Here is a 14,429-nt window from a genome sequence, read left to right on the forward strand (position 1 = left end):
TTTCACCTGGGAGGTCGGTGTTTGCTTCCTGTGTGACTGTAAAGTTTTTTTTCACAAAAGGTTACCACGTCCGTTTGTTGTTGAAGGAAAAAACAAAAAAACGACGTAGTGCTTTTATTTTGAAAGAGACTGTATGCAAACTTTACATTTCCTGTGAAAACAGAAGTGTATTTGGAAAACAGACAATACATGTAACAGGCTGAAGTTGACACGGCGTCCCAGAACGTCAACAACCAACACACCCAGGGTACCTTGGACGTCATATGTGGACGTGGAAAGTCCATGACCAAACGTGGACATGTGACGAGGTCACAGTGAGGATGATGATGGCAGACCAGCTTCACGGCTGGTGGGTTCCCATCGCAAGACAGTCTCCAGTTTAGAAATCATTATTATCACAACAATATTTATTGTCATACTAAACACGTTTTCCAAACAAATGCAACATGCTAACGTTTTTACATTTTACATTGTATAAATTAGCATAGCGGCTAGCACATATGAAGCCAGGATAAATCACACAAAAATGCTATTTTTGTGGAGGCTTTATTATCTTCACAAAATATTGTTTATAATTTGTGAAATTAAAGTAAATCAAAGCTTTGTTTCCACTGAGGGAAATGGTGTCAGCTTACTGTGACGTGTAGTTACATTTCTGGGGAGGTGTACATCAGGGTACGGTGTAGGGTACGCCGTCGATTCGATGCAGAAATATAAAATCAGCCTTAGTGCAATTAGCTGACACCATTGTGGCAGCACTGTGTATTGCAGTGCATGATGAAATCGTTTGTATTCTGCTTCCTTACGTGTATTCTCACATTGTTTTATTTCCCCTTTTTCAGAAACCTCACACAAACATAAACAGTCACAGAGACAAAGGTGTTCCTGTACATCCTGTCGAGCCTCTTCTGCAATAAAGATAGCTTAACTGGAACCTCTGGATGTGTTTTTGTGACCTGACCAGTCACCCAAGTGTTTGAGAGGAACCACTGTCAGCCATCCTCTCTCTTTAAATGTATTGTAGTGAGGAAATGAAGTCGGTTGAGATGAGTTATTTTTGTCCTCGTCCCGCTATTATTTGTTTTAAGGTAGCTTAGAACAATACTAGTGACTCAGTCAGCCCTCTGCCTCCCCCTGGTGGTTGGAATGGTTTTGACCTGCCTACAGTTTGGAGCAGTCCTCACTGATCGCTGTGCATTTTGATATTGTGTACCGGTGGTGCAGTGTGCTCATTTGCTGTGATCTTAGTACTGTGTGCAGTGTTTCTCTTAAGGTGGACTTTATATTTCTGTGTAGGCTCTGCGTCGACATAGAGCCTACGCCGTAACCTGACGTGCACCTCCTCAGAAATGTAACTACACGTCACAGTGACGCAGACGTCCTGTCTCTGTAAGCTGAAACCATTTCCCTCAGTGGAAACAAAGCTTTGATTTACTTTAATTTCACAGATAAGAAACAATAAATTGTGAAGACAATAAAGCCTTCACACACTGTATGTGATTTATCCTGGCTGAAATATGAGCAGAGGAAATCTCTGCTAGCTCCTAGGCTAATTTATACAATGTAAAATGCCATAGGCTTGTGCTAATAACGTTAGCATGTTGTATTTGTTTGGAAAACATGTTTAGTATCAGACAGTTGTTTTGTCAGTGAATCTTGTGAGCTGTAATGGAGCTGAATTATGTGCTGTTACCTTTGTTACATGTTGCTGTTGTCCCTGGTTTCATATGAGAAGAGGAAAACTGTGCTAGCTGCTATGCTAATTTATACAATGTAAAATGCCATAGACTTGTGCTAATAACGTTAGCATGTTGTATTTGTGGGGAAAATGTGTCCAGATAAAGACAAGTGTTTGTCTGTGAATGCTGCGAGTTATAGTGAAGCTGATTTGTGTACTTGTGTTTAAACTGTCTCTGTTGTGTGTTTAATGTGTGTTTAAAGTGTTTAACATGTGTTTAATGTGTTTAACATGTGTTTAACGTGTGTTTAATGTGTGTTTACTGTGTCTTTAAAATGTTTAATGTGTGTTTAATGTGTTTAATGTGTTTAACATGTGTTTAATGTGTGTTTAATGTGTTTAACATGTGTTTAATGTGTGTTTAATGTGTGTTTAATGTGTTTAACGTGTGTTTAATGTGTGTTTAATGTGTTTAACATGTGTTTAACGTGTGTTTAATGTGTGTTTAATGTGTTTAACATGTGTTTAATGTGTGTTTAACGTGTGTTTAATGTGTGTTTAATTTGTGTTTAATGAGTGTTTAAAGTGTTTGTGTGTTTAACGTGTGTTTAATATGTTTAACATGTGTTTAATGTGTGTTTAATGTGTTTAACATGTGTTTAATGTGTGTTTAATTTGTGTTTAATGAGTGTTTAAAGTGTTTGTGTGTTTAACGTGTGTTTAATATGTTTAACATGTGTTTAATGTGTGTTTAATGTGTTTAACATGTGTTTAATGTGTGTTTAATGTGTTTAACGTGTGTTTAACGTGTGTTTAATGTGTGTTTAATGTGTTTAACATGTGTTTAACGTGTGTTTAATGTGTTTAATGTGTTTAACATGTGTTTAACATGTGTTTAATGTGTTTAACATGTGTTTAACGTGTGTTTAATGTGTGTTTACTGTGTCTTTAAAATGTTTAATGTGTGTTTAATGTGTTTAATGTGTTTAACATGTGTTTAATGTGTGTTTAATGTGTTTAACATGTGTTTAATGTGTGTTTAATGTGTGTTTAATGTGTTTAACGTGTGTTTAATGTGTGTTTAATGTGTTTAACATGTGTTTAACGTGTGTTTAATGTGTGTTTAATGTGTTTAACATGTGTTTAATGTGTGTTTAACGTGTGTTTAATGTGTGTTTAATTTGTGTTTAATGAGTGTTTAAAGTGTTTGTGTGTTTAACGTGTGTTTAATATGTTTAACATGTGTTTAATGTGTGTTTAATGTGTTTAACATGTGTTTAATGTGTGTTTAATTTGTGTTTAATGAGTGTTTAAAGTGTTTGTGTGTTTAACGTGTGTTTAATATGTTTAACATGTGTTTAATGTGTGTTTAATGTGTTTAACATGTGTTTAATGTGTGTTTAATGTGTTTAACGTGTGTTTAACGTGTGTTTAATGTGTGTTTAATGTGTTTAACATGTGTTTAACGTGTGTTTAATGTGTTTAATGTGTTTAACATGTGTTTAACGTGTGTTTAATGTGTTTAACATGTGTTTAACGTGTGTTTAATGTGTGTTTAATGTGTTTAAAGTGTTTAATGAGTGTTTCTCCATTAAAGGCTTTTTCTGTATTACACACCTGTCTGTGTGGAGTGAATGTTGTCTTGCCTTTGACACCAGACCAGGTTAGTTCTAAGATCCACTTTGTGGCCTGTGTGTCCTTCCTCTCTTCTTTGGTTCATATTAAATGTTGACATATTTATTAGTTTTTTGACTGAAGTTAGTGTGACGCTACACAACAGCTCCACTGTGGGTTTATTTCACTGGTTTGAGTCTTCTGGAAACTACACAGCTCTGTCAGCAGCTCTGCTCTGCTCATCTCCTCTGAATCACACAGGGAGTGATTTCTGCTCTGACCCTTCCGCATCTGCGCGCTCAACATTTAAGCTGCGTCAAGAGTGAAGATGTGCAGCACTGTACCGGAAGTACCCGGATTTTTCGCCAAAATAAAAGCATCTATTAGTTTAAACCGTTTCAGAAAGCTTACGTGACTCTCAAACAGAAAATATACAGCAAGACTAAAACATGATAAATACAGAAAAAACAATGAAAAAAAATCAAACATATTTAAATTATTTTCATAATTCAAATTCCGTGTTTTAACTTTTGAAATGTGATATATAATTAGGAAAATGTACCTTAAGTATAAAAAGTAAAAGTACCTTATGCACATAAATCTAAAAAGTCGCCAATTAATTTTCTGTCAGTCGGCTAATTGATTAATCGACCAGCTGTATAAAGTAAAGTATAAAGTGACCTGAAAAGATAATACTCATGTATCTTAAATTTGTACTCATGAGTACATGTATTTAGTTACACCCCACCACTACTTTTAGATTATTTTTTTTTTTTGTAAACAAACAGGCTGATTTATCTTTGTTGATATGTTGGATCTATGTGAATGTGTATTTCAGATGTATTTTAGTTTTTGTAAAAACAAACAAACAATAATAATAATGAACTGTACACATTTCACATGCTTATTCATATTATTATTATTATTGTTATCATTATTTTCTATTAATGTATTGTAGTGAACATTATGGCCTGATGCATTTTATATTTCTGAATGTGACATACTTTTTTATTTTATACTGCGTCGCAAACTCCCCTGAATTAGCTATAAAAAACCTACAAGCTTCATTCAGCGCCCTTCAGGCAGCAATTATTGAACTTAAGCTTGTACTGAATGCAGAAATAACCAAATGGTTGCTGTTCTCCAAAGCTAGTAACACATGCCATAATCTTCATATCTCCACTATACATGGCTCTTATATTGAAAGAGTTTCTGTCTACAAATATCTGGGTTTTTGGATCGATGATAAGTTTTCATTCAGTTTCCATATTGACAATCTTGTCAAAAAACGTGGACAAAAAATTGGTTTCCTTCACAGAAATAAATCAAATTTTCCCATGTCATGCAGGAAAAGAATAGCTGAAGCTGTTTTTATGTCTGTTTTAGATTATGGCGATCTTATTTACACTCATGCCCTCGCCTCTGCGCTTACACTTTTAGATACCATTTACCACTCTGTCCTCAGGGTTATCACTGGAGCTGCCTATTCCACACATCACTGCTCTCTGTATGATTTAGTTGGGTGGTCCTCCTTAGCTCAGAGATGTGATTCCCACATGCTCATATTCATTTACAAGGCCCTCATTGACAGACTTCCTGATTACATTTCTTCATTGCTTGTTCGGTCCACTAACAGTCATAATACCCGCTCTGCTAATTGGTTACAATTAATAACTCCAAGAGTCCGTACAGAGCTGGGGAGGTCTGCCTTTTCTGCTTATGCCCCATATGCTTGGAACAATCTCCAGAAAACCTTAAAGGGGCAATAAGCGAAATCGTTTCACCGCTAGGTTTACTGTTGTGCACTGCCTGTAGAGCAAAACAAAGTGTGTCATGAGCCACTCCTCCCTCTACCTCTGCTCTCCACCCCCCACCCCACTCACCTCATCTGTGCAGCCGAGCACCGCAGCACCTCCACGGACTATTACATCCAGACGGTCCCGGTGTTTCCTCCTCAGGCTCCACTTCACTCAGCTGCCCGATAAACCCGCTGCTTCTTCCCACTTTAACCTGAATAACAAACCAGGGCTCGGTGCTCCGGTTGGATCCAAACGGAGAGCCGGGGCTAACGTTAGCTGGGAAGCTAGCGGAGGCTAACTGGCTGTGCTGGCAGCTGAGTGAAGTGGAGCCTGAGGAGGAAGCACCGGTTAGCCCCGGTTTCACTACAGGCAGATTCACTCGCTACAGGGGCGAGGAAATAAAACCTGAACAGCCAACTTAGTTTAGCAGTTAGCGATGTCTTTCACTCACTCTCGGTCTCTGCTGTGTTTAGCTATTCCCCTTCCCCTAATGTTCCCGCTCTTCTATGTGAGCCCGCCAGGCCCGTGAGCCGGCTCACGAGCTCATGGAGAAGAGTAGGAACGTTAGCGTTAGCTCCTGGGAGTGTTAGCAGTTAGCACTAGTCGGCTGCCACGCTAACGTCCCTACTCTTCTGCGTGCCTCACGGAGAAGAGTTAGCGTTAGCTCCTGGAGTTAGCACTAGTCGGCTGCCACCGGCTACTGGAGTAACCTACAGCTATGGAGCGCTTCTACCAGCTCTTCTAGTCACTGAGCCTCGCCTCCATCTCAGCAAATACATTCCATTTATTACAGGGACCATCATGCTATCTGCCATTGCTCACTGGCTGTAGCCTTTTATAGGGAGGGAGGGCCAAGGGCTCCGAGGAGGGAGGAGGCGGCGATTCACGTGAACGTACATGAACGCGCAGCCTTGTAAACAATGGGCTGGAGATCAACACAGAGAGAGGGTGTGTGAGGTCATGCTATACTCCAGATGAAATTACACCTCTAGTTCTTCACATAGCAATTTTTTAATTCCTTCAATCTAGAAATTATGAATTTCGCTTATTGCTCCTTTAAGGTTAAACTCACCTGTTCCCCTTGGTCATTTTAAATCATTAATTACTAACTCTCTCTTCTCTTGCACTTGTTTTCACTGATTTGATTATGTACAGTACAGGCCAAAAGTTTGGACACACCTTCTCATTCAATGCGTTTTCTTTATTTTCATGACTATTTACATTGTAGATTCTCACTGAAGGCATCAAAACTATGAATGAACACATGTGGAGTTATGTACTTAACAAAAAAAGGTGAAATAACTGAAAACATGTTTTATATTCTAGTTTCTTCAAAATAGCCACCCTTTGCTCTGATTACTGCTTTGCACACTCTTGGCATTCTCTCCATGAGCTTCAAGAGGTAGTCACCTGAAATGGTTTTCCAACAGTCTTGAAGGAGTTCCCAGAGGTGTTTAGCACTTGTTGGCCCCTTTGCCTTCACTCTGCGGTCCAGCTCACCCCAAACCATCTCGATTGGGTTCAGGTCCGGTGACTGTGGAGGCCAGGTCATCTGCCGCAGCACTCCATCACTCTCCTTCTTGGTCAAATAGCCCTTACACAGCCTGGAGGTGTGTTTGGGGTCATTGTCCTGTTGAAAAATAAATGATCGTCCAACTAAACGCAAACCGGATGGGATGGCATGTCGCTGCAGGATGCTGTGGTAGCCATGCTGGTTCAGTGTGCCTTCAATTTTGAATAAATCCCCAACAGTGTCACCAGCAAAACACCCCCACACCATCACACCTCCTCCTCCATGCTTCACAGTGGGAACCAGGCATGTGGAATCCATCCGTTCACCTTTTCTGCGTCTCACAAAGACACGGCGGTTGGAACCAAAGATCTCAAATTTGGACTCATCAGACCAAAGCACAGATTTCCACTGGTCTAATGTCCATTCCTTGTGTTTCTTGGCCCAAACAAATCTCTTCTGCTTGTTGCCTCTCCTTAGCAGTGGTTTCCTAGCAGCTATTTGACCATGAAGGCCTGATTGGCGCAGTCTCCTCTTAACAGTTGTTCTAGAGATGGGTCTGCTGCTAGAACTCTGTGTGGCATTCATCTGGTCTCTGATCTGAGCTGCTGTTAACTTGCCATTTCTGAGGCTGGTGACTCGGATGAACTTATCCTCAGAAGCAGAGGTGACTCTTGGTCTTCCTTTCCTGGGTCGGTCCTCATGTGTGCCAGTTTCGTTGTAGCGCTTGATGGTTTTTGCGACTCCACTTGGGGACACATTTAAAGTTTTTGCAATTTTCCGGACTGACTGACCTTCATTTCTTAAAGTAATGATGGCCACTCGTTTTTCTTTAGTTAGCTGATTGGTTCTTGCCATAATATGAATTTTAACAGTTGTCCAATAGGGCTGTCGGCTGTGTATTAACCTGACTTCTGCACAACACAACTGATGGTCCCAACCCCATTGATAAAGCAAGAAATTCCACTGATTAACCCTGATAAGGCACACCTGTGAAGTGGAAACCATTTCAGGTGACTACCTCTTGAAGCTCATGGAGAGAATGCCAAGAGTGTGCAAAGCAGTAATCAGAGCAAAGGGTGGCTATTTTGAAGAAACTAGAATATAAAACATGTTTTCAGTTATTTCACCTTTTTTTGTTAAGTACATAACTCCACATGTGTTCATTCATAGTTTTGATGCCTTCAGTGAGAATCTACAATGTAAATAGTCATGAAAATAAAGAAAACGCATTGAATGAGAAGGTGTGTCCAAACTTTTGGCCTGTACTGTATTTTATGGTCTTTTGTTGTATTCTATTTATCTCTGTTGTTGTTTATCTTGTTCGTGGAGACTGTAAATCAGGCTTGCCTCAGTGTGCTCACGAGTTCAAATACATACATACATACTAGTTAACGCAGTGTAATGTAGCACAGTGCACATATTTGTGTATTGTTACACACATGAACATATTTTTATTCTTTATATCTTAAGTTCTAGTGTTACCCATAGCATAATGCATAATGACAGTGACTGTCATGAATCAACAAAGTATTTCTGATTCTGATGCATCTGGCCCGTGTTGAAGACCCAGGCTTTAAAGTTTGTGTTTGCTATTTCATGCCTGCAGCACTGTAAACACTCTCAGAAAGGTGAAATCTCTTGAAGCCTTTCTGAAGCACAAAATATGCTGCAGAAAATATATCCTGGCAAACAATGAGAATGTTGACTCAGTGATTGTATCTGAAGTAGTGACGGCTTTTATTTTGAAATCCGTCAGCGGAAGTGCTGCAGTGGGCCGCTCCGTGTCTCTCTGCCGCTCTGAAGTTGTGCTGCAAGTTTACCTTTCAGGTTTGTCTCATGAGCTCAGTTCATTTAAGCAGCCAGAGAGCGAGATGAGCGGACAGACGGTCCCCGCGGACTTCTCGGGACACATGTTGGACCTGGACGAGGACGAAGACCTGGAGGTGTTCAGCAAGGTAAAGACGAAACTGTCCGAGAGTGAGGCGACAGCTTCGGACTCTCAGCTCCTCCACTGGCTCTCTTGCTACGTGGATTTGACTCTGGCGCTGACAGACCCGCTTTAACTTTAACTTCAACATGTAGTGTGTGAGTTTCCTGCAGAGTGACCACACAGTGTGTCCCACAGAGGGAGGACACTACTGTCCCGATCAGCTGATGAGCTGACCTTAGGACCCGACTGTGGCTCCTCTCATGGAAACACTGACGACAAATCTGTGCAGTTGTTGAATAATGTCATTGTGTCTTTGCTCAGCTGATCAAGTTCACAGCGGTTTGAATGAGAGGCTTTAAATCTGTAACTCGGCTCAGCTCCTCAGTAATAACTCACACTTAGTCCAGCTGGTTTGAACCCTCAGCTCTGGTTCACCTGCTCACCCAGCAAAATAATTTGACCTGGAAGTTTACTTAACGACGATTTGTGTTTTTTACCAAAGCCGAATTAAATAAGACATTCTGAAGATTTGATAAAGGCCCAAAGTTTTGTCCTGTGGGTCATACTTTATTCACACGATGAGGCCAGGTTTAATATTGTGATATTTCTACATGCAGTTTGGTGCCACATTCTCTGCTTGCTGGAAAAGTGCAAATTATTTGTCTTACTGTGGCGCTGTGCCTCACAACACTGGAGTCAAAGATAGTAAACCTTGAAGAGGATGAATCACTCAGTTTTAAATACAGTGGCATGCAAAAGTCTTGGCACCCCTGGTGAAAACATTAAGTAAGTAGAAGATGAGCTGATCTTCAAAAGACACAAAGTTAAAGGTGATTTTCAACATTTTAAGCAGGATCAGTGCATTATTTTAGTTTTGTACAGTTTTAGAGTGGAAAAAGAGGAAAGCAGCACCGTGCAAAAGTTTGGGCACCCCAAGACATTTGAGCTCTCAGACAGCTTTTCCCAGGGTCTCAGAGCTTAATGAGCTTGTTAGGGCTCTGGCTTGTTCACAGTCATCGTTAGCAAAGGCCAGGTGATGCTAATTTCAAAGCTTTATAAATACTCTGACTCCTGAAACCTCGTCCCAACAATCAGCAGCCATGGGCTCCTCTAAACAGCTGCCTAGCACTCTGAAAACTAAAAGACCTGATGAAGACTAGAAGAAGATAGCAAAGTGTTTTCAGGGAGCTGTTTCCTCAGTTGGTCATGTCAGTAAGAAATGACAGTTAACAGGAACTGTGGAGGTCAAGCTGAAAACTTTGTGAGAGAGCTGCTCGTAGGATTGTTAGAAAGGCAAATCAAAACCTCTGTTTGACTGCAAAAGACCTGCAGGAAGGTTTGTCAGACTCTGGAGTGGTGGTGCACTGTTCTACTGTGCAGACACACCTGGACAAATATGAGCTTCATGGAAGAGTCATCAGAAGAAAACCTTTCCTGTGTCCTCACCACAACATTCAGCGTCAGACGTTTGCAAAGGAACATGTGAACAAGCCTGATGCTTTTTGGAAACAAGTCCTGTGGACTGATGAAGGTAGAACAGAACTTTGAGGTATGTTTGGAGAACAAACGGTTAAACACGGGGGTGGATGGATGATGCTTTGGGCTTGTGTTGCAGCCAGTGGCACGGGGAACATTTCACAGGTAGAGGGAAGAATGGATTCATTCTGGAAGCAAACATCACAGCATCTGTAAAAAAAGCTGCAGATGAAGAGAGGATGGCTTCTACAACAGGACAATGATCCTAAACACACCTCCAGATCCACAATGGACGACCTCAAGAGGAGCCAGCTGAAGGTTTGGCCACGCCCCTCACAGTCCCCCGACCTAAACATCATTAAACATCTGTGGATAGAGCTCAAAGAGCAGAGCATGAAGACGGCCCAAGAATCTCACAGAGCTAGAAGCCTTTTGCAGGAAGAATGGGTGAAAATCCTCCAGACAAGAACTGAAACCATGACCATGCAGGGTGCCCAAACTGTTGCTTCAGGCCCTTTTCCTTTTTTGTTAATTTGAAACTGTAAAAGATTGAAATCAAAAAGTCATCTTGCTAAAGGATATTAAAGAAACGTTTCATCTTTAACTTCATGTCATTTGGAAATCAGTTCATCTTCGACTCACAGTAAATTAAATTTTGACCAGGGGTGCCCAGACTTTTACAGCCACTGCACCATACTATGAAAAGATATAATGTATTTTAATGGAGTGTCCACCTCGTTTTGATATTCTCAGACATGCTGACGTGGTGTGAAGGTTTTAGAAACATTGCAGGATCAGGGTGAAAATAGCTTTAATCTGTGTTTTGCTCTGTGTGTTTGTGCTGCTCAGGGAGGTCTCAAACAAATCTGGAGCTGAACTGCAGCTTTCGTCTACTTACTTGCAATTCAGCAGTCGGGCTGTACGATCAGGTGCAAGGCCCCAGTCGTCATACACTCACTTTATCATGTGCATCTGTACAATCTAGTACAGTACAACTGTCCTGTCATAAAGTCCACTTTTATAATGCCTTTAAATGGACTTCCTGTCTCAGGGTTGTGTCCTGAGTTACAGTGATTCCTAAATATGTCCATGAATTAATGAGTTTACAATTAATTTCAGGTCTTCCTCAGCATTAAGGAGCTGTGTTAGGTCTACACTGTAAACCCCAATTCGCTAACTCAACTGAACATTTTTTTGGAAACAGCTTGCACCTTAAACTTTTAGTTCAGTACGACACAGTAACATGAAAGTTTTGAGTTCACCAGACGCAAAATAAATGTGTCACATGTCCCTTGTCTGACGGGAATTTTATGTCAGTTTAACTTTGTTGCTGTTGGAGCTTTTAATTCTTTGTCACATGAACATAAAAACATTGAGTACACATTTGACAACCTTTTTTAATTTCATTGAACTATAAAAATATATTGTGGTGAGTTTAGATTTCTTGATTCGAGAGAGAGATGAACTCTGGACTATGTCAGACGCTCTAATATCCACACAGCTGGGACGTCACGAACTGTATACGACTTAACTTACACTGCAAAATGTCTTCTACCACAACATTATCTGTGACCCATTACAACCATCGTGAAATACAGAGACATTAATCACTGTGTAATAGGCTTGTCATGATACCAGAATTTCAGTAGTCGATACCAGTACCAGTGAATTTAAACCATTCTCGATACTCATTCAATACCACGATAAAAATAAAAACAGAACTCATGTATTTGTAAATTCACTACTTCATTAAAACTGTTTCAAACTTTAACTTTTAGGCCTCATTTACACCGCAAGCGATCCACAAGCTTAGCGGCAGCACACATGTATTCACACCTAAACCGAATAGACACGTCGCGCAGCGGCCGCTGCTGTCCTGTCAAAATACAAACCACACCCGAACAGTTGGTGGCGGTAGTGCACCGTGTTTGCAAATCTCCAATAAACCCCAAAGAAGAAGTAGTGAGTTTGGACCCAAAGCCCAGGGTGGACAGGTTCATGCGCCAGTGATTATTCCAACACTTGGAGAATTACTATTTAGCACTACAAATGGCTAAGTACTTGAAACGTGCCTGTCAGGTCTCAAGATGTCTACGGTGGCCGAGAGAGGTCACAACATACGCAAACTCGTGTTTTTTTTGTTGAATACCGCGACCATTTGCTCGTGACACGCACAAAAAATTGGCATCTCTTCTATTTCCGAGCTTGTTTGCGAAAGCAGCGCAACTTGAGCAGCGCGTAGAACGGATGCGGTGTGAATGCTCTAACCTGTTAACATGCTCCCCGAAATGAAACTCGAGTAAACAGCGACCGTTGGCGAGCGCTACGCGAACGCATCGCTTGCGGTGTAAATGATGCCCTCTCCACACGCGACTCCTACTAGCTGACTTTTTCGACAAGCCGAGGTGTTGTGGCTCCAGCAGCACTTGTAGAAGCCATTGTTTCTAGCAAAGACGATGGAGAACAGGTGTTCTTCTAAGTCGCTTGTCCTCTGCACCGACTGACGCGTGTATACTGCCCCCGTCAGTTCTGACAGGAATCGACACGGCCCGCTGAGGGCATAGTTGTATCTGGTACTTACGGTACTGACGTATTTTTTGCATGTTGGCATCGACTTGGTACCACAGTATCGTTTCTCATGACAACCCTACTGTGTATTAAGTAATGTGAGTGATTCACAACACATTTAAACACAATTTTCTTTGTCTAATGGCCTTAAACACATCGTCTCATTGCATGCTGGGAAAATCCACCCATTTAGCTCCAACACGCCACAATATGTTACTAGCAAAACGATCGTGTTGTTTATTGACCTTAAACTAATTATGTGAAATCGACTTTATATATATATATATATATATATATATATATATGTACTATATTTTAGTCAAATTAACTCTTATTTGTTGAAATTGTCGACTTGACATGGAAAAATTATGTCAAATTTTTGAGTCAAGTGAACATAAAGTTTTTTTTATGTCATTTTGACAATCTGGGGCATTTGTGCAGACTTTACATTAACATTTTATGTCACGGATGGATTGAGGGTTACAGCATACGGTATTCTTCAGTAATAGTAACTTGCTTTTTCAAACAAAATTTTGGTTATACGTCCCTTGTTTGATAACACGTCGAACATAAAGGCCTCTCTGTGCACACACCATCTGCGGTGGTTCAGTTACAATTACAATTTATTTATTTAAGGTAGGGACAGTACATATTAATAAACATAGTACAGTAGTACATGTAAATATGCCAGATTGTAGCCCACGGCTAATTTCCATCTGCCGTCCCTAGGCAGGTTGTTGTTACATTAGTAACATAAAAACAAAATGCATTCTGAGGGGTACCACACACTTCCTGTTCGTTACGGCCCTTGTTACCTGGGTAGTGATTGGCCTAAGTGTAATGAAGTCGTTAAGTGGGGGTGGTGCCAATCCATGCAATACTTTGTACATCAAACACGCTGATTTAAATTTCTTTAAATTTTCAAAACTTTACAGACTATATTGAGATAAAATATTACAGTGATGATATGAGAATGGCTTCTTACCCAGTATTTTCAGTACTTTTTTGTATAGAGATTCAATTGGTTTCAGTGTTGTCGTAGCTGTCATTGACCAACTAGTTAGACAGAAACTCAGATGGGAAGAAATCATAGAATGCAAGAACAACATAGCAGCGCTATCGGTTAGTGACCTCCGTATGTGCCTGAAGTTATACAGGTTGGATTTGACCGTCTTTGTTACCATTTTAATGTGGCTTCTAAAAGACAGAGTAGAGTCCAGCATCACACCCAAGTATTTAAACTCTCAGCTCTCAACATTCAGCTCTTCTCCTCCCAGACGGACACATATTGTGTGTGTGCAATATGTGTGGGTTGTTTCGAAAAAACATACTAATTGTCTTTTTTGTGTTTAACCAAAGACAGGACTCGATGAGCCAATTTTGGATGTGTATCAAAGCTGTGGAAAGTATGCGGGCTGCCTCTTCAGGATGTTTTGTCTTTGTAAAAATGACTGTGTCGTCCGCTAACTTCTTCAAATTTGGCACAAATGTCCACGTTTGGTGGTCAAAGGTCAAGGTCACTGTAATCTTGTCTGGCTTATTCCCTTGAATGTGATATCTCAAGAACACCGTGAGGGAATTTATTCAAATTAGGCACAAACATTCACTTCGGCTTGAGGATGAACTTATTGGATTTGATGTTTAAGTGTCAAAGGTCAAGGTCACTGTGACCTTGCATCCATGTAATTCTCGTGAGCGCTGTATCTCAGGAACAGCTTTGGGGAATTTCTTTAAATTTGACACAAATGTCCACTTGGAATCACGGATGAACTGATGTGATTTTGGTTGTCTGTTAACCGGGTGTGTCTGAATGTTGTTTATTTTATTTATCTTTTTTTGATGTCTGTTTTT

At 40.5% G+C, this 14,429-nt stretch overlaps 1 protein-coding gene across 2 annotated transcripts in view; it reads left to right on the forward strand.

The window, feature by feature from the left end:
- The first annotated feature begins 8,362 nt into the window (after positions 1-8,362).
- Positions 8,363-14,429, forward strand: part of snx7 (sorting nexin 7) — a 69,332-nt gene continuing 63,265 nt past the window's right edge. For both annotated transcript variants that reach the window (XM_033638124.2, XM_033638125.2), the window contains exon 1: positions 8,363-8,559. In XM_033638124.2, coding sequence (XP_033494015.1) covers positions 8,476-8,559 — 84 coding nt within the window. In that variant the 5' untranslated portion in view covers positions 8,363-8,475. The remainder of the gene's footprint in view (positions 8,560-14,429) is intronic.

The sequence above is a fragment of the Epinephelus lanceolatus genome, chromosome 20 (assembly GCF_041903045.1).
Source record: "Epinephelus lanceolatus isolate andai-2023 chromosome 20, ASM4190304v1, whole genome shotgun sequence".
Classification (NCBI taxonomy): Eukaryota; Metazoa; Chordata; class Actinopteri; order Perciformes; family Serranidae; genus Epinephelus; species Epinephelus lanceolatus.